Source organism: Schistocerca gregaria, chromosome 7 (genome assembly GCF_023897955.1).
Source record: "Schistocerca gregaria isolate iqSchGreg1 chromosome 7, iqSchGreg1.2, whole genome shotgun sequence".
Classification (NCBI taxonomy): Eukaryota; Metazoa; Arthropoda; class Insecta; order Orthoptera; family Acrididae; genus Schistocerca; species Schistocerca gregaria.
In genome coordinates this window covers 236,226,329-236,252,231 of record NC_064926.1, presented here as the reverse complement: position 1 = coordinate 236,252,231, position 25,903 = coordinate 236,226,329, and the positions used below count along the sequence as shown (strand labels likewise).

The 25,903-nt window shown below is 41.8% G+C and overlaps 1 protein-coding gene across 2 annotated transcripts in view; it reads right to left on the bottom strand.

Moving 5' to 3' along the window:
* Positions 1 to 413: 413 nt before the first annotated feature.
* The window catches only part of LOC126281854 (myrosinase 1-like), a 190,681-nt gene continuing 165,191 nt past the window's right edge, over positions 414 to 25,903 (bottom strand). For both annotated transcript variants that reach the window (XM_049981113.1, XM_049981111.1), the window contains exons 8-11: positions 25,047 to 25,162; positions 21,225 to 21,359; positions 21,030 to 21,136; positions 414 to 719 (exon numbers count right to left, since the gene is read on the bottom strand). In XM_049981113.1, coding sequence (XP_049837070.1) covers positions 593 to 719; positions 21,030 to 21,136; positions 21,225 to 21,359; positions 25,047 to 25,162 — 485 coding nt within the window. In that variant the 3' untranslated portion in view covers positions 414 to 592. The remainder of the gene's footprint in view (positions 720 to 21,029; positions 21,137 to 21,224; positions 21,360 to 25,046; positions 25,163 to 25,903) is intronic.

Here is a 25,903-nt window from a genome sequence, read left to right as displayed (position 1 = left end):
AACAGTATGAGACAAGACTCATCCGAACAAATGAATTTCTTCTTTTGCTCCATAGCCCACGTTTTATAGCCTCGGGGCCACGTTTTCCTTACGGGAATTCATCAATGTATAAGTCAATGGGGAAGTAACACAGTCAACCTGCTGCAAATAATTTTTATTATGTAGACCTAGATTACGAAATCTCTATGGATGCCTTCATGTGGATGAAATTTTATCAACCGTTATGCTACATTGTGAGTGGGCAACAGTCAAAAATACGTGCTCATGTCAGGAACTAAAAATTAAAAATTTGCCAGCATTTGGAACCGTACATATTCCTTGTAATGGACAACATTAGACCGGTAGGCTGTGTTATTTCTCCATTGAAACTTACATACAGTTAGTGAGAGACAAACATGGTCAAAACAGGAAAGTACAGTTGTTCATTTTCAGAAATTTATTTACCTAGACAATGGTTGAAAAAAATCTACATTCCGTAGTTGCTGACAATACAATTATTACTTCATATAACTGTACTGTATTTGGCAAGAGATCATAATAAACACTATGTTGACATACTCATTTATGTCTTGTGTAGTGATCACAGAACGTCTTACTCGTTGTACTGGCTGGGCAACTGCTTGCTGCTAAAGACGTCTGCCATGAAGAAGGCCGATGCCTTCGGCGTCCTCGTCCTGTTTGGGCTGCTGAAATCCACCTCGTACAGCCCAGACTTAAGTCTGCATAGTAAACATGAGAGTATTTATTTAAAAGTCATGATCCACACATGTGCTTCTGATATGTACTGTCACTAATATTGGATGAACGCATGAGAACATTTGCACAAATGAGCAGCTATTCAAACTAGGTAGATTGTATTAAACTGGAAAGTATCTAGGAATATTATATGGTTCATTATCTACCTCGGGTTTGAGTTTACCTATTTCACACATTGAAACACTACACAGGAGCGGCTAATAACAAGTGACTTCAGTTCAGCTTGGTAACATATTGGGTTAGAAATTTCTTACCTTATTATTGCGGGTAGCTTGATACAGAGATTAGTACAAGCATATATAGTTTCAAACTAAATCGCACACTGTCATACAAATTGGAAATTAAAATTTTTCTGAGTTTAATATCTAGGTTGCGTACATCAAAGCTTAAGTGGCCACATTTATTACTAGATGTACCATCATATGATTTTGTAATCATGCCTAAGTCCTTGAGGCATCTGGTATCAAATTCATTGCAAACTTACAGTACAATCGGTAGGGATACTGCCAAGAGACTGAACCATTAGATAAGCAGTAAATTTGCGAAGAATATGTTAGAAAAGAAGACTGGTTAAGTTTAGAGTCACGTCTGAAACGACTAGTTAATTGTAGATTGACCAGAAGTGGAGACTGTACAAGAATGGGACATGCATCCGTCAGAGACCTATTTATGGCTGGATTGCAACATTAACTTCAACCAATTTAGGAACACTGAAAAGCTCCAAAATAAAACTGGGCCCCTCCACCCCCTCACCGCCCACCCTCCCAAAATGCCACGAAGGGTCTGTCGATGACAATGCTTCAGAGGTAGCAGAGTAATGTACTGGAGACATGCCACTACTAATTATCAAGGTTAGTATAATATGTAGAAAAAAAGCTGAAATACAAAATTTACTCCTCTGGTTTACACTAGACTCATTTTCTCATTATTATATGTGAAGATGCCATGCTATTCATGAGACATTTATTCAGATTTGGAGCATTTCGTATTAATTGAAATTATCGATAAAAGAAAGCGATAACCCACAAGAGAATGTTTTGTGATATGCGTGCTTTTGTTTTGCTTGTATTCCAACTCATGAACATCAATACAGTGAGGCAGAACAGTTTCTGAAGTTACATAGTTCATACAGTTGTATAATATACAGCATCTCCTAGCTGTATAAACTGGATTGCTTGTTACCAGCTGTTGCTGCATTCTAAAACACAATGGGTAATGTTAATCCTTAGTAAATTGAGTCCCAGGACTTTCTTCTCCCGATCTCTTTAACTACACAATGTATAATTTTAATTAATTTTTTCTTTTTCTTCAGTAGATTAAGGCATTCTCTTCTGGGTAAGCTGATTTTCTCCTATCTCTTTTTCCTGCATAATAAGTCAGAGTTCATGTTTTCCACAACTTTCCACATATGATAAGGAGACACTTTTGAAAAAATGTAAATTGTGTTTGATAAGTTATTTAGGAGTCTGCCTAGGAAAATCGAGGAACGCCTCATCTGAGATTGCTGTAGCTCAGTTTTGGTTTATTCTTGTGGTGACTTACACTCCTGGAAATGGAAAAAAGAACACATTGACACCGGTGTGTCAGACCCACCATACTTGCTCCGGACACTGCGAGAGGGCAGTACAAGTAATGATCACACGCACGGCACAGCGGACACACCAGCAACCGCGGTGTTGGCCGTCGAATGGCGCTAGCTGCGCAGCATTTGGGCACCGCCGCCGTCAGTGTCAGCCAGTTTGCCGTGGCATACGGAGCTCCATCGCAGTCTTTAACACTGGTAGCATGCCGCGACAGCGTGGACGTGAACTGTATGTGCAGTTGACGGACTTTGAGCGAGTGCGTATAGTGGGCATGCGGGAAGCCGGGTGGACGTACCGCAGAATTGCTCAACACGTGGGGCGTGAGGTCTCCGCAGTACATCGATGTTGTCGCCAGTGGTCGGCGGAAGGTGCACGTGCTCGTCGACGTGGGACTGGACCGGAGCGACGCACTGATGCACGCCAAGACCATAGTATACTACACAGTGCCTAGGGGACCGCACCGCCACTTCCCAGCAAATTAGGGACACTGTTGCTCCTGGGGTATCGGCGAGGACCATTCGCAACCGTCTCCATTAAGCTGGGCTACGGTCCCGCACACCGTTAGGCCGTCGTCCACTCACGCCCCAACATCGTGCAGCCCGCCTCCAGTGGTGTCGCGACAGGCGTGAATGGAGGGACGAATGGAGACGTGTCGTCTTCAGCGATGAGAGTCGCTTCTGCCTTGGTGCCAATGATGGTCGTATGCGTGCTTTGGGCCGTGGGGGTGAGCGCCACAATCAGGACTGCATACGACCGAGGCACACAGGGCCAACACCCGGCATCATGGCGTGGGGAGCGATCTCCTTCACTGGCCGTACACCTCTGGTGATCGTCGAGGATACACTGAATAGTGCACGGTACATCCAAACCGTCATCGAACGCATCGTTCTACCATTCCTAGACTGGCAAGGGAACTTGCTGTTCCAACAGGACAATGCACGTCCACATGTATCCCGTGCCACCCAACGTGCTCTAGAAGGTGTAAGTCAACTACCCTGGCTAGCAAGATCTCCGGATCTGTCCCCCATTGAGCATGTTTGGGACTGGATGAAGCGTCGTCTCACGCGGTCTGCACGTCCAGCACGAACGCTGGTCCAACTGAGGCGCCAGGGGGAAATGACATGGCAAGCCGTTCCACAGGACTACATCCAGCATTTCTACGATCGTCTCCATGGGAGAATAGCAGCCTGCATTGCTGCGAAAGGTGGATATACACTGTATTTGTGCCGACATTGTGCATGCTCTGTTGCCTGTGTCTATGTGCCTGTGGTTCTGTCAGTGTGATCATGTGATGTATCTGCCCCCAGGAATGTGTCAATAAAGTTTCCCCTTCCTGGGACAATGAATTCACGGTGTTCTTATTTCAATTTCCAGGAGTGTATTTTAGTAAGACGTTACTTTCTTCTTATAAAGGTACGCCTCATCTCATGACACTGTAACTCTTATGGTGACTGTTTTCGGAATGCTCTTCTTGTGGACCGTCAGCAGTAAAAAGTACTACCAAAACGTAACACAAGTAACCATTTCTCGATGAACTGGTCTAGTAGGTGTACTGGATTATAACGCTGCCACTGCTTTAATTTTGAATAAAATCGCCAGCAATGGCAGCAGCAGACTCCCAGCATAGGTAGATACCCACATTCTGCCCACGGTCTTGCAGATAAGGTGGAGGGATAGATAGAGTTCCAGGGCAACCTCTTGTACTGTTTCTGATAAACTACCCCTAAAAAGCTGAGGAATCAGAATCAGTCAGCGGCATGAGGAAACAAAACGCAATGAAAACCACTGCTTTAAAAGACAGCCATTTTGTATTCACAGAACAGGTGGGATGTAACGGAAAAATTGTCATTCTCCAATGGCAAAAGATTTCGGATTAGTTCCCCATTCGTCTTTCCGGTAGGTGACTGAGCAGAGGAAGGCAAACATGAGAAATTTATTCGTTATCCAACGAACTGATAACCTTCTATAAGTCAGAACGTGGAATGCCAGAAGTACAGATACGACATCTGAAAAGACAAATGCAAAGGCTGTATTTAGATAAGTCGGGTGTTAATGAAGTGATAAGTAGATAAGGATTTGTGGCAAACGAATATAGGGTAACAACAAAAGCAGCAGGGATATCATGATGAAACTTATATCAAATAATGAAGTCTGCAGTTCATTAATGGTGTAAATAATGTAAGATTACAGGCATGGTAGATTAAAACTAAAGAAATTGCAAAAAGGTGGGAATTTAAGGAGATGGGACCTGAATAAACTAAAAGAACCAGAGTTTGTACAGACTTTCAGGGAGAGCATAAGGGAGCAACTGACAGGAATGGGGGAAAGAAATACGGTGGAAGAAGAATGGGTAGCTTTGAGGGATGAAGTAGTGAAGGCAGCAGAGGATCAAGTAGGTAAAAAGACGAGGTCTAGTAGAAATCCTTGGGTAACAGAAGCAATATTGAATTGAATTTAATAGATGAAAGAAGAAAATATAAAAATGCAGTAAATGAAGCAGGCAAAAAGGAATACAGAAGTCTCAAAAACGAGATCGACAGGAAGTGCAAAATGGCTAAGCAGGGATGGCTAGAGGACAAATGTAAGGATGTAGAGGCTTATCTCACTAGGGGTAAGGTAGATACTGTCTACAGGAAAATTAAAGAGACCTTTGGAAATAAGAGAACCACTTGCATGAACATCAAGGGCTCAGATGGAAACCCAGTTCTAAGCAAAGAAGGGAAAGCAGAAAGGTGGAAGGAGTATATAGCGGGTCTATACAAGGGCTATGTACTTGAGGACAATATTATGGAAATGGAAGAGTATGTAGATGAAGATGAAATGGGAGATACGATACTGTGTGAAGAGTTGGACAGAGCACTGAAAGACCTGAGTCGAAACAACCCCCGGAGTAGACAACATTCCATTGGAACTACTGACAACCTTGGGAGATCCAGTCCTGACGAAACTCTACCATCTGGTAAGCAAGATGTATGAGACAGGCGAAATACCCTCTGACTTTAAAAAGAATCTAATAATTCCAATCTCAACGAAAGCAGGTGTTCACAGATGTGAAAATTACCGAACTATCAGTTTAATAAGCCACGGCTGCAAAATACACGTACTAATACGAATTCTTTACAGACTAATGAAAAAACTAGTAGAAGCCGACCTCGGGGAAGATCAGTTTGGATTCTGTAGAAATGTTGAACACGTGATGCAATAGTGTCCCTACGACTTACCTTGGAAGCTAGATTATGGAAGGGCAAACCTACAGTTCTAGCATTTGTACACTTAAAGAAAGCTTTTGATAATGTTTATTGGAATACTCTCTTTCAAATTCTGAAGGTAGCAGGGGTAAAATACAGGGAGCGAAAGGCTAATTCCAATTTGTACAGAAACCAGGTGGCACTTATAAGAGTCGAGGGACATGAAAGGCAAGCAGTGGTTGGGAAGGGAGTGAGACAGGGTTGTGGTCTCTCCCCGATGTTATTCAATCTGTATATTGAGCAGGCAGTGAAGGAAACAAAAGAAAAATTCGGAGTAGGTATTAAAATCCATGGAGAAGAAATAAAAATGTTGAGGTTCGCCGATGACATCGTAATTCTGTCAGAGACAGCAAAGAACTTGGAAGAGCAGTTGAACGAAATGGATAGTGTCTTGAAAGGAGGATATAAGATGAACATCAACAAAAGCAAAACGAGGATAATGGAATGTAGTCGAATTAAGTCGGGCGATGGTGAGGGAATTAGATTAGGAAATGAGACACTTAAAGTAGTAATGGAGGTTTGCTGTTTGGGGAGCAAAATAACTGATGATGGTCGAAGTAGAGAGGATATAAAATGTAGAGTGGCAATGGCAAGAAAAGCGTTTCTGAAAAAGAGAAATTTGTTAACATCGAGTATAGATTTAAGTGTCAGGAAGCCATTTCTGAAAGTATTTGTATGGAATGTAGCCATGTATGGAAGTGAAACATGGACGATAAATAGTTTAGACAAGAACAGAATAGAAGATTTCGAAATGTGGTGCTACAGAAGAATGCTGAAGATTAGATGGGTAGATCACATAACTAATGAGGAAGTATTGAACAGGACTAGGGAGAAGAGAAGTTTGTGGCACAACTTGACCAGAAGAAGGTATCGGTTGGTAGGACATGTTATGAGGCATCAAGGGATCACCAATTTAGTATTGGAGGGCAGCGTGGAAGGTAAAAATCGTAGAAGGAGACCAAGAGATGACTACACTATGCAGATTCAGAAGGAAGTAGGTTGCAGTAGGTACTGGCAGATGAAGAAGCTTGCACAAGATAGAGTAGCATGGAGAGGTGCATCACACCAGTCTCAGGACTGAAGACCAGAACAACGACAACAACGTCCACAGAAGTCAAATTTTTATATCTACAAACTTATTTGTAAAACCTGCAAATGAATGTTTTATGTACATGTCAAACCTGGTCTTCCAGTACTAAAGCATGAGACAGGAAAACGAGGGATCTCGGGATCGAATCTTGGTTGGACTATGGATTTTTTTGTCTCTTTCAATCTTCGTTCTAACTTAGCCTTCACATCTCAAAGATGTGAGGAGTCACCACAAGCAACCCGTGTTTCTAACTACACGTTAAACTGTAAGTCCAGTACCCTGGCTGCATAACTGGGTAAGTTAGGAACACTCAAGGCGTTAGAGCGGAGTCCAATAGAAAGACTTGCAACAGGCCACTATGCCACACGAAGCTATCATTATTGTTCATAACTGAGTTTGTATGGCACTGTCAGAGCATGATCCCTATTCTCTTGTGGGCAGTTTTTTAGTCGTAACTTCTAGTAGGCGATAAGAAACTGCAATAAAGATCAATATTAGCAAATCAATGTGATCGATTATAAATTTTCTAAGGTAGAACATGATGCATTTTCTTCTTCCTCCATAATTCATGGCTGGTGAAGTGACGCATTATCAAAAAACTTAAAAAAATGTGAGGTGCTGACAGTCTGTACTTTGTACCATGAGTAACACAGCCTCAAGTTGCCTCGGATCGAAATGCCAATATTAAACACCTCGTCAAAGATGACATAGTTTTGTATGGCATGTTTTGCTAAAGTGTCGAAACACTTGGTGTTGTTGTCCTGAATACCAGTACAAGATAACTGTACGATTAAAGATCAAGAACTTATTAAGAAATTCTATATTAGAAGAGAATAACATTAGTTATATTTCTCTAGTGTAGAACATGATGGATTATCTTCTTTCCCCTGAAATGGTGCTTATTGAGGTAATCTCATTCAGGCCTAGGATGAAGTTACCTACTTACTTAGCATGCTGCTTGTGTACAGTTATAGAACAATTCAGATGTGGATTTGGCATTGTGGAAATTAATTTGAGAGTTCACAAAAATGGCATAAATTATAAATTAATTGCATTCTATCAGGAGCTGGCATTAATTTGGAATGTGTGATTGTTCGTGTCAGCTATCACTTCTTGTCTGTTTATGTTAGTATTTTTATGAACGTGCGTTTTGTGCAGTTATAGGCTTTATAACAATTTATATGTGACAACAGCAATGGGGCACTTAATCTAAGAGTTTACATCATGTTTTAGATATCATTCGTGACAGTTATTTGTGCACGGAGAAATAAAATTTGTAAGGCGTGAGATGTTTCATACAGTAGTGTAGATGTGGAAATATTTAATTTGAACGTCCATTATGCCTTAGATCAAGTGTGGTACAGACACTGGGCTATATACGTTAACAAGAGCTGCTTATCTTGCAAGACTTGCAAGATGGAGAGAGAGAGACTGAGAGGGAGAGAGAGAGAGAGGGGAGGGGCTGAAATGAGGGAAGGAGGGATGGTGGGCGGGAGAGAGGGGGAGAGGGGGAGAGTTGGAAAGAGAGAGGGGGAATGAATAGCATCAGTTTACGCAAGTCATTTATACCGTATGTGTTTTGTAAATGCTACAATATAGGCAATTTTCTTTTTTTTTAATATGGTGTCATTTATGGTAATTCAGGTGAATGTTACATATCTACTCTTTTGAAAACGTAGGGCTATTTATTGAGAGTGATCATGGTGGGTATATACTGAGTGGCTGTTTCACCCATATTTGTATATAAACTTTCCATCAGCATGATCTCATACAAAGAATGGTGTAGTTTATGACAATGGTCAAATCACACAGTTCAAAACTGCTTTTAATTAGAAGTGGCTAATTTATTGGGCTGTGTTGTCAGTCATGCTGCAAAATTCAGTTCCATGTTTAAGTGCTATGAGCTAGAAATTTCATTGATATACTACTTGTCACTGAATCGGACATCAGAGCACCTTTCGATGGTATTGTAATAGATTTACAGCATCTTCGGTTAATACTGGATTTCAACATTTCAATTATTATTACAATATCCCTGAGACAGATGTCTGTGTTAACTGCATCAATACCTTTTTCTCCTATAAATACCTTGATTGTCCGTTTATACTAATGTTAATTACAGACACGATTTGTGTTTGAAAATAAAGTGTAGACATTGCCCCTTCAGTTACAAGCTGTGGCTGAGAAAGGCCACGGGCCCAACAGGTTGCCCCTCTGTCGTGTAGCGGGGATAAGTGGAAAGGTGAAAAGCAAGCAGGTCTAAAATTGGAGGGGAAGAAACGGAAAACAAACTGAATTCTGTTGCTACAGTAAATTAACTACCTGGTGAAGGCTCGAAGTTAAGAACCAAGTACATGGCCATTTGAAAAAATGTTCAGAAATAATTACCATCTCACTGAACTTAATCATCGACAAGAAAATTGACTTAGATTAATAAGAGGAAAAGCTGAAAAAATCAGAGATAGATGACAGCGCTTACACGATTCTTTGGAGGACATCCAAATTCATCGTTTTGTATCTTCATGGGTGTTGCAATGGATTACCAACCACAATGCTAACAAAATCAACACATTTATTGAACACACTGTGCATAGTGTTTGACTCGCATAAAGAGCTCGAATGTGACTTACAGAATTTCCAAATTTGTTGCATTGATGCAAAGTTCAAATGACACAGTTAAGCGAGATCTTTGGGTACAACTCAAAATTAAGAGTGTTAAATGATCGTTTAATTGCAAATTCCCAACTAAGAGGGGCAAATAATTATGTAGACACAAAGTCCAAATCATGTAACATAAATAAACACTTGGTTGGCGAGTCCAAAACAACTACTTCAGACAGATTTGGATGTTCTGTAAACGACTCCCTGATTAACATAGCTTGGTGGCTTATAGAACTAGAAAGTAACTCGAAGTAGTGTAGTGAAACCGAAACTAACTGGCTCTGAGCTGTGTGGCACCATAAATACCGGATGTGCGGAATGTTAGAGGCTTTGCTTGCTTACGGACACGTTATCGGCGTAGGAAAGTATTGCGTCATCGGTGCCTTCCTGTAGCCAGCCGGTAAACACGTTGTTCTTTTCCTAATGTCAACGTCTGACACGGTGAGCAACCGTCAGCCCTGGCTGTACTGCGATAGTGCCTGAGGCCTAGGATACAGTAATGGTACTTCTTCGGCGATTGATTACTTAATGTGCTAGTAACGTATATAACCTCAAGATGTGATTTGATATCATGAAACTAGTCGTGCTCCAGTAAACAAAAAACTTTATTTGCAGCTGAAAGCGGTTTATGTCTGGAACATGGATTACATCTGTAGTCGTTGCCCTTAACAGGAAACTATTTGCAACTTCTATTTGCCTGCTGCACCATCTTCTTCCCACTGGGCATTTTCAGTGGACGCACAGTATTTCACACAATCGTGTTTAGCCTAATCGGGGTGTGTGAGCCGTTGACGACATTTATAATCTGTATCTACTCTGTGTTGTTTACCTCTCGATTATGTGAACACCCCAGTAAGTAATCGAAACACAATTTCAGGGTAAATTCATCTGAGACAGTTCACATAAGAAAGTTACACAAGTGAAGATAGTGTGAGGTAAATGCTGGTAAATGAGCCACAGTACTATCACAAACACGTTATGTCTAAGGAGTCAACATATTGAGATTAAATTAGTTCTATACTATTCTACTCTCATTAAAACTAACCAACGATTAGACTGTAGTTTTGATGGATTAAGCACTAATCAGGTTGATTTCCTTTCTTTTGTATACCCTGTTGATCAGGGATGTAGTCTACACAGTGGATGATCGTCGTGAGAAATTCATTTATAGCTACGTGCTGTCTTGGAGGGAGCGGATCTGTTTCGTGGATGGGATGTTGTCAGGGCTGGTGACAGACGAGAGAAGGTTGGAAAACACGCTAGATATCCTCGATTTAATAATATCTAATTAATGGGAACATGATACACAGAACACTTAATCTCTTAGAGTTGGCTGTCTCTGGGCTTTCAAGTGCCACAGTGTCGAGGGTAAACCGTGAACAGCTTGATAAGAGGAAAAGCAGCGCCGCCAGATTGGACTGTGGTAGATAAAGACGTAATTACAGCCTGACTGGTCACCGACTACTGCATACTACAACAGAGAACAGAAACGACATCTAGTCATCACATGTAAAGCCACGCCTTCAATGTTGTGTGCAGCTATTATTGCCCTGAAACATAACAAGGCACAGAGACTATCAGGAACGCAACTATCCACTTACAGAACGCACGGAGAGTGGAAAATAATCACTTACACGGATGAGTTTAATAGTGCCGTTATACAGTACAAATAAAGGGTACAACAGCAGAACTTCCCAGAGGTGCTTTGCTGACGAAGCTGTTGTCTTTAGAAGGGTTGCAACACCAGGAAACAGCAGCAAAATTCAAGAAGTCTTCCAAAGGATTAATGGTTGAAGCAGCTGCACTAGTTCACTTGAATTCAAATAGATTTAACATACTACGCACAAATAGGCGTAGAGATCCATTACTGCTAGGTTACGCTACTGAAGATAAATTACTGAGAACAGCAAGAACCGTTACATTCCAAGAGTAACCGCTTGTCGCGATACAAAATGGAACACACATATAAAACTAGTTGTTGGAAAAGTACAGGCCTGTCTGGAATCAATTGCACGTAACGTAAGGAAATGTATTACTCCAGGAAAGAAGCGGCTTGCACGACAGTTGTTCCATCGGTTGTAGAGTATTGTTCGAGCATCAGTCCTCACCAAGTTTGATTAATAGAATATATATAAGAGGTGCAACAAAGAGCAAGTCTTTACGTCACGTGATCGTCTTAGTAAACCATAGTGGGAGACGCTTCAAATGGTTCAAGTAGGTCTGACCACTATGGAACTTAACATCTGAGGTCATAAGGCCCCTAGAACTTAGAACTACTTAAACCTAACTAACCTAAGGATATCACACACATCCATGCCCGAGGCAGGATTCGAACCTGCGACCTTAGCGGTTGGGCGGTTCCAGACAATCGCCTAGAACCGCTCGGCCACATCGGCCGGCTGGGAGATGCTACGAGAGAGGTGGTGTTCATCACGGGCAAGTATACTTCTGAAATTCCAATAGCATACGATTCTAGAATAGTCGAGCAAGACATTAACGCCTCCCAAAACCATCGCGCGTAACGATCATGACAAGAAAATCATAGAAATTAGAACTCGTATGGCGGTTTATCAGCTGTAGTAATTTCGACATATCATTCATGGATGGAACGAATACGATTCTAACCAGAGTGTGTGAAAAACTTGCCGTCCGTGGTGGCCGAGCGGTTCTAGGCGCTTCAGTCGGAACCGCGTGACTGCTACGTTTGCAGGTTCGAATACTACCTCGGGAATAGATGTGTGTGATGTCCTTAGGTTAGTTAGGTTTAAGTAGTTCTAAGTTCTACGGGACTGTTGACCTCAGATGTTAAGTCCCATATTGCTCAGAGCCATTTGAAACATTTTTTTGTGAAAAACCTGCCCCTCTTCTAGCGGCAGTATACAGTATTTCTTTGTGGGAACGAAGTGCTTCTAAAGGTTGGAATAAATCACAGGTCATTCCTATTCCCAAGAAGGCTCGTCTAACAAACGTACAGAACTATACGTCTATATTTCTGACTTTAGTCAGTTGTAGAAGTTTGCGACATGTTTGACGCTCAAATTCATATATATCTGGAGGCCTAAAATCTTCATGGTTTTTGAAATCCAGCTCACTCTGTTCGTCCACGAGGCCCAGAAAGCACTAGATACAGGCGTCCAAGTAGAGGCCGAGTTCCATGATTTCCAGAATGCTTTCGATACCGTTACATACTGCACCCTAACGAACAAACTACGAGCCTACGGAAAATCAGATTAACGGTGTGAATGAACTGAAGTGTTTCCACCAAGGAGAACACAGAATGTCTTTCCGAACAGTAGTAATAGTAACTTTGAGCATGCGTCACGGTAGTGGTATAGGACTGTTACTTTCCACAGCATTTGTAAATGTTTTAGCAGATAACGTCGACCAAGTTCCACCAGGCCTTTCACGGATGATGCTGTTGCATATAGAGATATCGTGACGCTAGGAAATTGTTGCGAAATGCAAAGGATCGATGCTAGGTGCAGGAGGTGGAAATTGACTCCCAACACAACCAGATATACCGCATTGAGAATACATAGACAGAAGGACCCTTTATTGTATGATTACAGAATTGCAGAACAATCACTGGCAACAGTTACTCTCATAAAACATCTAGGATACTCGGTAGCGAGCGATTTGAAACACAGCGCCAACAAAAAATTAATCGCGAATAAGGTTCAAATGCCTCTGAGCACTACGGGACTTCTGAGGTCATCAATCCCCTATAACTTAGAACTACTTTAAACCTAACCAACCTAAGAACATCACACACATCCACGCTTAAGGCACGATTCGAGCCTGGTGGTGGAGGTGGTGGTTGTTAGTGTTTAACGTCCCGTCGACAACGTGGTCATTAGAGACGGAGCGCAAACTCGGGTTAGGGAAGGATTGGGAAGGAAATCGGCCGTGCCCTTTCAAAGGAACCATCCCGGCATTTGCCTGAAACGATTTAGGGAAATCACGGAAAACCTAAATCAGGATGGCCGGAGACGGGATTGAACCGTCGTCCTCCCGAATGCGAGTCCAGTGTGCTAACCACTGCGCCACCTCGCTCGGTATTCGAACCTGCGTCTGTTGCGCTTAGAACCGCTCGGCCACTCAGGCCGGCGCGAGTAAGGCAGATACCAAATTGAGGTTCATTGGAATGGTCCTGAAACGTCGCCCATCAACAAAGAAAGTAGCTTACAAAACACTTCTTCGACCTATACTTAAACGTTTCCTGTCTCTATGGGATCCACGTCAAACAGCAGTGATAGAGCAGATCCTCACAAGAGCAGCACATTTCGTTTGCAGCACGTTTCGTTACAGATTCATATATTAATCACTAAGGAGTCACAGAAATGATAACTCAGCTCCAGTAGCATACTCTGCAACAAAGTCGTTTCGCATCACGATATAGTTTATTGTTAAAGTTCCAAGGGCATTCTATTCTAAATGAGTCAACGAATATAAAACTTCCTCCTGCGTGTATTTCGAGAAAAGACCATGGAGATACAACTAGAGAGATACGAACCCACAACGGTTCTTACAGACAGTCGTTCATCTCCCGAACTATTCGCGACTGGAACAAGAAATGAGTATCGCACACGAAGTAACCTCCAGCATACTCCACAAGGTAGCTTGTGGAGTGTAGGTGTAGATGTAATCGAACACTGGAGGGAAGAGAGGATAGTCGTACCTGAAATACTCTCCTCCACACCCTTTAAGGTCTCTCCAGAGCTTAGCTGTGGAGTTTCGGTGTATTTGGTATATATCGTGCAGTACATCGGAAGTTGCAGGAGGCGATACATCTCGCATGTCAACTAGGTAGATGGCGGAGGAATTGCTATGTAAAAACATTTGAGAACAACCAATTAAAAGTACCGCCTGATAGACCTGCTGTGTTCTCTTGCTGGAGAATCATATAATATTCTAAAATTTTGTATCACAGTCCATTGTCCTGTTTCTCTTCCCAATCATACTGATTTACTTCATGATCTCAGCATTTTCAGACTTTTAAAACAAATAAAAGAATTTAAAATGGGTATCCTGCGTAACAAATCTCAAACACGCATACCGTAAACGCAGTAGTTTAAGCGATACCGACTGTAGTAGCCGAGTAGTCATCAAAATTTTTGTTCCGTTCACAGTCCCGAATGCATATAAATTATAAAATTAAGATCACGATCACCAAGGGATAAAAACAGTCTACGCTCACTCTGGAGGAAGATTATTTCCTATAATGGCCCACAAATGAAAATAAACTTGCTCTGTGACATAGCAACAAGAAAAGTCTAATTTTACACTAATTCATTGATTACAATAAGAAATCAAAACTGTAGTAATAAAGAATAAAAAAGCAAAACTTATGAAAAATTTGTTTTCTAAAATTATCGACTAACAATGTCAAAACACACACACATACAGGAAGTGCTTCCATCCCCACCGCAATACATCACTCTCACCCTCTACAGCAGATATGTTGAAACAGCGCTCCGCGGTCCCGAATATTCCGGCCACGCCCCTGTCTAGCGCTGTGAGCGCAGCGGTCATTGGAGCTGACTGGAGAGGAGGTTGGGGAAAAGAAAGGCAGCAGCCGGAAGCCGCTCGGACAGGAGAGTCGTGTTGCCACGCGCAAACAGTGTGATAACAAAACCACTATTGTTAAGTTTGATTAGAAATACTATGGCCTGTACGCATTTGTACAAAAATAGAAAAAGTGGAGAACTGCATTACTTTTCTATAGTTTGATGGCCATGCAAAGTGCGTAATATGCGGGCACACTATTATGAGCTACGAAAATGGTCATTGGACGTGATTACTAGATGAGCCTCAGAGACGATAAGAATGTAGCCACAACTGATGGCGGCTATTTGGGGAAAAAGCTGAGTTGAGCGTAAGTAGCGTAATGACAAAATCTTTTGTGCTTCACATCACTAATTATTTAAATTCTTAAATGTCTTAATGCTAACAGACTACCATTTGATAACAGATGCTATAAAACAAAAATTAGACCTATGGAACGATCAGCTTCAACCTCTTGCGATGAAACATTTTCCGAAAACCAAGGCGCTCATTTCTGGTCCAGACGTGACTGATAATGTTGCTTTAGTTGAAACACTTCTTAATGATGGTTCAAATGGTTCAAATGGCTCTGAGCATTATGGGACTTAACATCTGTGGTCATCAGTCCCCTAGATCTTAGAGCTACTTAAACCTAACTAACCTAAGGACATCACACACATCCATGCCCGAGGCAGGATTCGAACCTGCGACCGGAGCAGTTGCGCGGTTCCGGACTGCGCGCCTAGAACCGCTAGACCACTGCGGCCGGCACTTCTTAATGACTCCTCAAAGAGATTCAAGGACTTTACTCGGCTGAAACATCTTTTCATTTGTGAGACTCAACGATGTGAGAAAGGGAGTAGAGCGATTACAAGTAGCAAATTGCCATAGCGTAAACAGATAACTGAGTGCGGTGTTATAACCTCCACAAAAATTATTGATATGAGTGAATCTAGCTAGGAGAGAACTAAATCTCCATAAAGAACTTGGCGATATTTTACCATGCAGCAAATATGGAACTGGGGAAGGATAGATAAGAGTTGAACGCAATGGTCCAAGGACCAGTGGCAGGAATTCAACCTTATCCAGTAAGATGTGGCACAATGAGTAAGGACGTCAGGGCTGTTAATAGTTTCTGAGCTCTCGGGTACAATTATTTGTAAAGCCGAGAAGTGTAGACTGACGTACAGACATGCAAAGTGCAACTACTGACACGGAAATCAGAAGCAACGGAATGCCAAAGGAAAGTAGTGGCTACACATCTCGTTCTCAGAAGGTGCGAGCACTTTGGATCTACTCAATGTTTACACCGAAACCATTATCGTAAATTACAATCAGGATGGGGAAACTTGAAGATAAATTTCGAATTACGTGATAATGTACAGACTGAAGATCAATCACATGTACATATAAAGAAAAAATGGAAGATAAATATTTGAGACACAAAGGAATTTATGAGATTAGCTGCCAATAGGAAATCAATTGAGGAAGTTGAAAACTTGGACCGGACCGGGGTTTCCTGCTTACTAGGCAGGCACATGAGCTTGCCAGTATGCCATCCGAACACAGTGGTTAGGACAACTGCACGGACTGCTCTTCCACGCCTTCCGTCATACCGAAATTCTCAACTTCTCTACACAATACTAACGCATTGCCCCTTGCTCATTATCCCCAGTACTTCGCCGGTCCCCCTAAGAGTTCGAGAGTGTTGTGCAACCACAATGGAGCGATCATTGACCGTGTTCGCCTTAATTATGTGTGTGTTGTCCGTTCATTCGGGCATGTCCGAAAGAAGGCACCATTTTGAACATACAGCCACCATGAATCAAGACACAAAGGAATTAACAACATTGGCGCAATTGATGAAATCGTTGATGACGAGGTTGTTGCAAACGGAGAAGAAGTTGCGACTGTGCAAGGATGGGAGGGAAACTGGGTGACCTTCTGAAAGAAACAACCCCGGCACTCGATTAGAAAAGACTCGGGGAAGGCACTCGAAACCTATATTTCTACAGGGTGTTACAAAAAGGTACGGCCAAACCTTCAGGAAACATTCCTCAAACACAAGTGAAGAAAAGATGTTACGTGCACATGTGTCCGGAAACGCTTAATTTCCATGTTAGAGCTCATTTTAGTTTCGTCAGTATGTTCTTTCATCTACGGTCAATGGAGCACGATATCATGATTTCACACGGGATACTCTACCTGTGCTGCTAGAACATGTGCCTTTACAAGTACGACACAACATGTGGTTCATGCACGATGGAGCTCCTGCACATTGCAGTCGAAGTGTTTGTACGCTTCTCAACAGCAGATTCGGTGACCGATGGATTGGTAGAGGCGGACCAATTCCATGTCCTCCACGCTCTCCTGACCTCAACCCTCTTGTCTTTCAATTATGGGGGCATTTGAAAGCTCTTGTCTACGCAACCCCGGTAGAGACTCGTCGTGCTCGTATTGTGGACGGCTGTCATATAATACGCCATTCTCCAGGGATTCCATGCGACGGAGGGTGGATGCATGTATCCTCGCTAACGGAGGACATTTTGAACATTTCCTGTAGCAAAGTGAAGTCACGCTGGCACGTCCTGTTGCTGTGTGTTTCCATTCCATGATTAATGTTATTTGAAGAGAAGTAATAAAATGAGCTCTAACATGGAAAGTAAGCGTTTCCGGACACATCTCCACATAACATGTTTTCTTTCTTTGTGTGTGAGGAATGTTTCCTGAAAGTTTGGCCGTACCTTTTTGTAACACCCTGTATAACTGGACGGAGGAACGCTCATCTTAAGAATGCGAATCAGGGGTCGTAACATCTGCGCCAATTCGCTCGTTAAAAGGTCTATGGAAAACTGTAACCGAAAGGAGCAATACTTACGTTTTACACGACACAGGATTGAAGTAATTAATTTGGTAGAGTATGTAGGTGAGGATAGAAAAAAAGACTGTCGAGAACGGATCACGCACTCCTGAGGCAAATGAAGACCACTGACTACGACGAGTATAAAAACGGAACACAAACGAATCGGGAGATGTTCTAGTGACGATACGGGTCACAGATGTGGAAATCCACTGACTTAAGTGACGTCTATGAAGGGCATTTAGTTACGGCCCATCGACTGAAAACGAGCAGTTGGTCGACTGTTCGCATGCTAATGTCTTGATAATCTATGGAAAGTGGTTGAAGGACGGTAAAACCGCCAGTACGGGACTTTTTTTCGACTATGCATCACCGCAGAACGAGGAGGTAGGAGGAATTCACGCTCTGTAGAGGAGGAAAGGTGGCGTTGCAAATCTGACGCCACAGATCTCACGCCACAGGACAGTTCTGGTATTTTTGAGCATATGGTTTGGTGCAAACTGTTGAACTTGGGCTTCTGCAACAGACTATCCCTGTGTTTTCCCATGTAGGCCCAGCAGCATCGTCATATTACGATTGTAGTGGGTACGGAATCATCGAGATTGGAGTGTTGATCAGGAGTAATGTGTCGCCATGTCGCCTTTATTGCTACACCAGATCGATGGTGGTGCCTGGGTACGCCGTCAACAAGGCGAACGACTGCTCCAAACACGCACCACATCACGAAGTAAGCTGGTGAAGGCAGTATTGTGCCACGGGAGACATCCACCTGGTCTGCCATGTGACTTGTGATAGTAATAGAAGACAACAATATAGCCGTCGACTGGCTGTATATTACTGAAGGGCATCTGCCTCCCTTGATGTTCAGGAAAATAACCGTTCCATAGGGCCAGAACCGTGATACATTTGTTTGAGAATCATTACAGTGAACATAAACCGATGCCTTGGCCACCAAATTAGCCTCATCTGAACCAGACGGAACAGATCCGGTGCGCAATTTCGTGCCAACTCGGCCCCCACAATTCACTGGCGCGTAATTTAGGGGATTTGCGTTAACTGTGCGTAGACACCTTGTGCCACCTACGAATGCCTTGTCGAAATCATACCATGCACAGTCGCTCCTTAGTTGTTTTCCAAAGATGAACCAGCTTGCTGGGAAGTGGGTGATAATAGTGCTTTGGCTCGTCAATGTATAAATCAGATTCTTGTAACATCGTGATTAGACGATATGAAACATGTTACAGAACAGAAGTAAATAAACACTGACATCCGAAATTTGTTAGAAAAGAAGAAAGAAGCTCTACTACAATGTTCTAAACGATCAGGTGTATCATAAGGGTTGATTCCTTGTAGATGTTACAAACTTTCTTGGAAGACGGAGAAGGGTAAATGGACTAGTGTAAGGCAGGGACCCTATTCTGGAAAAGACCGAGCAGAAAGGTATAAGCGAAGGTTGATTCATGTTCCCTTTTCAAACTCGCGCAGTGCTCACGAACCCTGATGATGAGATACAGAATTCCCGATCCGTACTCCCCTGTTGGACTTGTAACAGCGCACGTCACTTGATGTTGGAGAGACCGATAATCATTTACCTCTACAAGTTTTGCAAGCTGCTACATTTACAGCAGATGCTCAAAACAGTGTGCCGCCGCATCAGTGCAAGCATGGCATCGGCGCAGAAAGTGCTCTTGTACCAGTTCTAATATCAAAAAATTGTTCAAATTGCTCTGAGCATTATGCGACTTAACTTCTGAGGTCATCAGTCGGCTAAACCTTAGAACTATTTAAGCCTAAGTAACCTAAGGACATCACACACATCCATTCCCGAGGCAGGATTCGAAGCTTCGACCGTAGCGGTCGCTCGGCTCCAGAATGTAGCGTCTAGAACCACACGGCCACTCCTGCCGGCGTTCTAATATCCCCGACGTGGTGTGACTAGTGTCTCAGACAGCGAGAATTCTTGACAAGAGATCCACTTTAGTCACTTTAGGCCTCTTGCACCCGATACTTTTTACATGGATCCACAACAAAAAATCCTTTTCAGTAAAATCAGTTTAACGCTTTGGCCACGAAACATGACCTCCACTGCCTACCCACATTTCAGGGAATGTCGGATAAAGGTGTTCTTCAGTCCGAAGTGAAGTGGAGCTCCATCACATTTGAGACCATATACTTTGACAAATAGCAAGTGAGATATGTTCCAGAAACCTCGATGGCATGATACTGATGAACACTTTGTTCACTGGAGCATTAAAGGTGGGAGGACGGAGAAACGGGTCTAGTACATAATCATTGACAGTCCTTGCTCAAACGTTGACTGATGATCTGTGTTTATGGTGGAGGAGGAAGAGGAAATTAGCTTCCAACATCTTGCCGACAACGTGGTTATTAGAGGCGAAAGACAAGGTCGGATTAGGGAGAGATGGAGAAGGAAAACTGCGTGCCCTTTCGAAACAATCCTACCATTTGTCTTAAGCGATTTCGGGAAATCACAGAAAACCTGAATCAGGATGGTCGGACGTGGGTTTGAACTGTCGTCCTCCTGAATGCGAGTCCAGTGTGCTAACCACTGCGCTACGCCGCTCGGTCTGTTCGTTGCTCTTCACAATTGTCGCGAGGGGATTCTCATCGACTACATGACTATTGTATTTAGCATTCCACCTCTGATAAAACAGGTTCGGAATGTGATCACGGAATCACCCTGTTTATCGCACATGCTCCCAATATCGACTTTGACTCTGTAAACAGATTACACGATTGGTCTGACTTCGAATAAAGCCGTTTTGGCTGTTCGGCCGAACAATTTCCAAAAATTAAGACCGTTATACAACGAAGGTTTCGACCAGTTTGGTAGCTGTCCTCGTTTGGGAGAAAGAAAAACTGCTCTAACAGAGAAGGATCACTTCTATAAGGTCAAAAAGTCGATTTTCTAGTATTTTTAATGTCGTATATTGATGCGTCCTAACACCCAAATAACCTTCGTCTAACACAGAGAAGATATTTTTCGCTTTGTATAGACGTAAACGTTATGATATTGTATGGTAAATTAGTAAATGTACCAACACATGGCAATACAAGCAGTCATGTTGAGCAAACGTTGCTCCTGTCTGTGTTTACAATCCTCTATTATGTAACTCTATGGAAGTGACTTGTTTTATGAGATAATCGTCCTTTCACTACGTTGTACTAAGCTCATAGGAAGCCGCAGGGTTTTATTGATAGGTAAATGTGTTTGTGTTTTGTCTGTATTATTTGTTTGAACACATGAAAATATCATAATTACTCACGTGAATCCCGAGTTGAATTCCAGGTTGTCCATGAGACCATAAGCCGTGTATCCGATAATCGGAACACCGTCGATGTTTATCGCCTCCAGCACAGCTCCGAGGTATCCCTAGTTATAATACAGCATACTGCAGGTAGAGAAATGAATTTCGGAAGATGAAAATGGCTGCTACATTACTGTAGAAATTTCTACTTACATTAAAGTATTCGATACGGTCTGTGTCGTTTCGTCCTCCGGAATTGTAGAGACCGTTCTCTGTTATAATTATTGGATATCCTGGGTATTCGTTGGCGATCCAGTTCAGCTGACTCCGAAACCCCCAAGGAAGGTGCTGAAAGGTAAGATACGTATTACAGACATTATTTCTATCCCCACTTGCTTCTTCAAAATGGACGCGCAGGTATAAAATGAAGTTTGTTGTCAGTTTTATCTCTTCATTAGTTACAACCAGGGATTACCCAGTTATTTACATACAATTGTTCATGTCTTCTATTCGAAATTACAAGATCCAGTCACATTAATGTGACAAGTAGGTATGTTCGACGTCAACTTCCAGGAGGCAGCTTTAGGGTCTATAAAGGGTGGAGTCTATAAAGCGTGTCGGGGAACATGAAAAACAGTGCAGTCCTTGCCATAATGCGGAAATAGAGTCACTGTTATCCACATTCGAAACGGACGTGATAAATGCCCTACGGGTCGATGTAGGAAGCGTTTCCGGAACGGCTAAGTTATAGACTGTTCCTGTGCCGCTGTGGTTAAGGTATGTCGCATTTGGTAAAAGGGCGTGGAGATATATATGGAAGAAGAGGCGTGATACTGTTGAGCAACGGGTGATTTACGGAGCACCAACAGTGACTCCTGAACGAACATTCAGTGAAACTTGCGGCGTATGTGCCTGTGCAGCAGGCACCCGTTTCATGCACCCGTGCAGATGACTCTCCATTGGCGACGAAGTCAACCGAACGTCCACTGATTGCCGACAGGTGTCCTTTTCAGATGAATCACCTTTTGGGGTCCATTGGATATATGACCGTAGGTGTGTACGTCCCTGCAAAACTCATCTAGGTCGGAGAGGGAGTGTTATTGTCTGAGAAATGTTTTCGTGGCATTCTCTGGGTGATCTCGTCATTCTGGACGACACAATGGATCTACACAAGTATATGTTTATTCTTTGGGACGTAACCACCATTACATGCGACTTTTTATTTTCCTCGGAACCAGCAGGACAATACGTGCCACACAGTCCGCAGTGAGCGTGTGTGGTTCGGGGAGCACAAAGATAAGTTTACCATATTCCCTTCGTCACAAAACTACCTGGTCTAAACCCAACAGAGAGTCTACAGACCACCTTTATCGAGCTATTTGCTCCATAGATCCTCAGCCGACAACGCTAACGCATCCGGTCACGGCACTGGAGTCAGCAACACTCCACATCTCTGTCGGTACCTTCCAGAACTTCAACGACTCCTTTTCTGCCGCGTTGCAGCTGTCCACTCTGCAAATTTGGTTATTTAGGCTTTTGAGAGGTGGTGACGTTAATTTGACTGGACCGTGAGAAAGGACCAAAATCTGTCCACAGTGTAAAACCCACATAAATCCTGATTTGCATGTCCTTATAGGTAAAAACACAGTGTACTAATTACAACACCTTTCCTTCGCCAATGCCCCTCCCTCCCCCCTCCACCGATGAATATGTCTACCGTGGATTCTTAGAACTACAATTCAAAATTATTCATTTACTAATGATATAAGGCTTTGGAACAGATCCGAGAATCCCACCATATTCTCTCGGACCACGAGGCTCTAGGGAGTGAACTGGAATTTAACCCATTACATTGACGCAATGTCTGCTGATCAGAAACATAACGCCATCATATGTGACAAATAAACCGTTTTCAGATTATATGGACCTTTATTTACAGGAACGCTTCATGGTATCGGATCCCATTCTCATATGTACATCTGAACAAAATGGAAAAGTGATGACCCAACACTTTATGCCTATAGTCATAATATAAGCCGTATGACAACCAATAGAAAATACACTTCAGTAAAACATGAAACCCTCAATATGAGGAAGAGAGGGACATAGGATACTCAAAATAAAATGCAGTTACACCCAATAAGAACGGTGTCACGGTTCTCTTCCTCTTGGTAGCCTAATATTGGCTGTCAGTAATTCTTGACTCGCGAAGACTCTGATAAGAACACCACAGCATATACCTATGTTATCACTCTCAAAAACTGAATTAGTTTCTCAGAAAATAACGTTTTATAAATTCTAAAGATTCTGATAGTTTCTATTTATTTCACAGGCTTCTAGACGGCTTTGCATTCTACTTGTTCTATCTGACTGAACATGGAAATTATTAAACTTGCAAATTGTGACCATCTGGGTCGCAAATGTGTCTATTAACTCTGAAAACTTTCTATTCGATACTCTTATCCATCGTTTTGAATTATTTTTGTATATTCCCTTTTCTCACTATCCTTATTGCAGCCCGTAAAAAATTGTATAAGAAAGTGGTGTGTGAAAATTTTGACGTAGTTCTTTTTTTCTTTTTAACGAAACACATCTAGCCATCTTCTTTTCTTTTCTTGTTAAATTTTTATTATCTTTTTATGTTGGTAATCTACATGATAGTATGTAAGGCACTAATATTCCTTGATTTTGCGTTAAAATGAGTGCTGGATCTGTTATTATATATCTTCCGTATGTAAACAAATAACTTGTACAAATGTTATACAGTTCATTGTTTACAGTTATTAGTATCTTCATACTACTTTCACATGGTACTCACTATATTATGTCTCCCTCATTACTCTCTGTTTTCACTGTGAATTTGTTCTTCCAGGTACTTAATGCAAGCTGCTCACAACCTTTGACTGTTGTTCTTCTTTGTTTCACTGTGTGTATATTTGTTGATGAAAACAGCCATTTAGTGTAATCTGTAAACTGATGCTACTGTCAAATTTCATGTTAATAAAATTACATAGAATCAGATAATTCTCTTACATACTTCACTTTGTATAGTGGATTTTGTAATAGACAGTACATGGTTCGCACCATGAGCGCCACCTGCCCTGGTCGCAGAGAAACTACGCTGGCCGATTACACTCAGTCGGTTGTGAGCTCTGCAAGATCCATGTACTAATTTATATTTACGTGACAAACCCTATTTCTAGGGCTACTACATTTTAATTTTGACAAATGGATCTACGCCGACATTTGTAAAAACGGCGATGGTACATTAGTCCTTGCTAATGTAAAATTGTAAGTACCAGACGTCGTTCTCATATTTCTGTAATGCAAGAGCTCTCTAATTTATGTTAAAATCTATTCTTGACTTAAGCTTCATACTTTCCTAATGTAAGCTATGATATTCATTTTCCTTAGGGCATCTTCTGAAGAAGACAAATTTAAATTTTTTGAAACCTAGGTAAAGAATTCTTTATCCTTTGCAACTGGTCGGCTGTTTATAATTTTATTTAATATTGTGTGTACCATTTCGTCCAAGTTCTGAACTTACCTGTATTGTTTGTTTTAGTGATCGTCAGATCCAAATAGTTAACACAGTTATTTCCCTCTATTTCGGTGGTAAGATAAATTTTTGCTGTTTATACGACACAGCCAACGTGCGAAAACAGCGATATCGTTTGCGCTACCTTTTGGCATAAAAAATATATTGTCTACATAAAGTTTATAGTAAATGACGTGATGTTTACGGTTTGAGAATTTACATAAAAAAATTTCTCCAAAGCATTAATTAATATATCAGCCTATGTTACATCTAAACTGTCTCCCTTGGAAGGCCTTGTTTTTGGCAACATATTGTGTTACTAAAAGAGAAGTAGTTGTAGGAGAGAAAGAGTTCAAGCTCGACTATTTCTGCTTCGATAATTTTCCAGTGATGCATCAGATTATCAAACATTCGATCCTATTTACCGTACAAGGTGATCACGTCACTCCTCATCAATTTATGAACACTAGCCTCAAATGTTTTTCCACTAAACTTACCTCACCAGACGTTGTAATTACAGCCATGTCACGTTTTTTGGAAGGTGAATCGCCTGTGATTCCTGGCGTCACGAAAGTCGTTGAGTAGTGGTTTATCGAGAAGAAGTCTGCTGACCCTGTAACAAGGTATAATCCCTCTATTTCATTTACCTGGTAAATCGAATCGACAGCTTTAACATTAAGAACAAAGTTCTGTTGCTTTGTTTGCATTTCTCTCATGTAATGTATTGTTCCACGGTGCAGAAATGACGCTGCGGAAACTGTATACGAATAATGATATACGTGCATGTTTATTATAAAGACAAATAAACTGGGAAGGGACCAATTAAAGAATTTAGTCCGTGCTTGAGGTCCTCGGAGAGCGTGACTGATACTTCACTACGCGCTAATAAAATAGGTATAAAATAACAATGTGTCTTAATGCGTTATACTAGTGACACAGCTGTGTTACAAGAAACGCTTGCTGAGGGACATACATAGAGTGCTAAGGAACACTACTATTGCAACTATCGAATGTTTCGTGTTAGAACATGATTGAAGAATGTGGTGTGCAGAGTGGATTTCCAGTGGTTCAGTACTACCAGGACTTTTTTCACTTGGACAGCCATTGCTTTTTGTTCTAAAGACAGGAGTCATGCTTCAAGTAGCGCGTGTTTCTACAATGCTACTATCTATTATGCTACTATCTATTATGAGTTAGTAGCTTTGTGTTAATAGTCATATAACAGAAGTTACCTAGGCAAAGTTTGTGAATACTACACATTTCAGGAAATTTAAAACATTTTTGTCTAAAATGAAACACTGTTTGCAACTGTTTGATATTTTTTGGTATCAAAACAGTTTAAAACAGTTTTTCA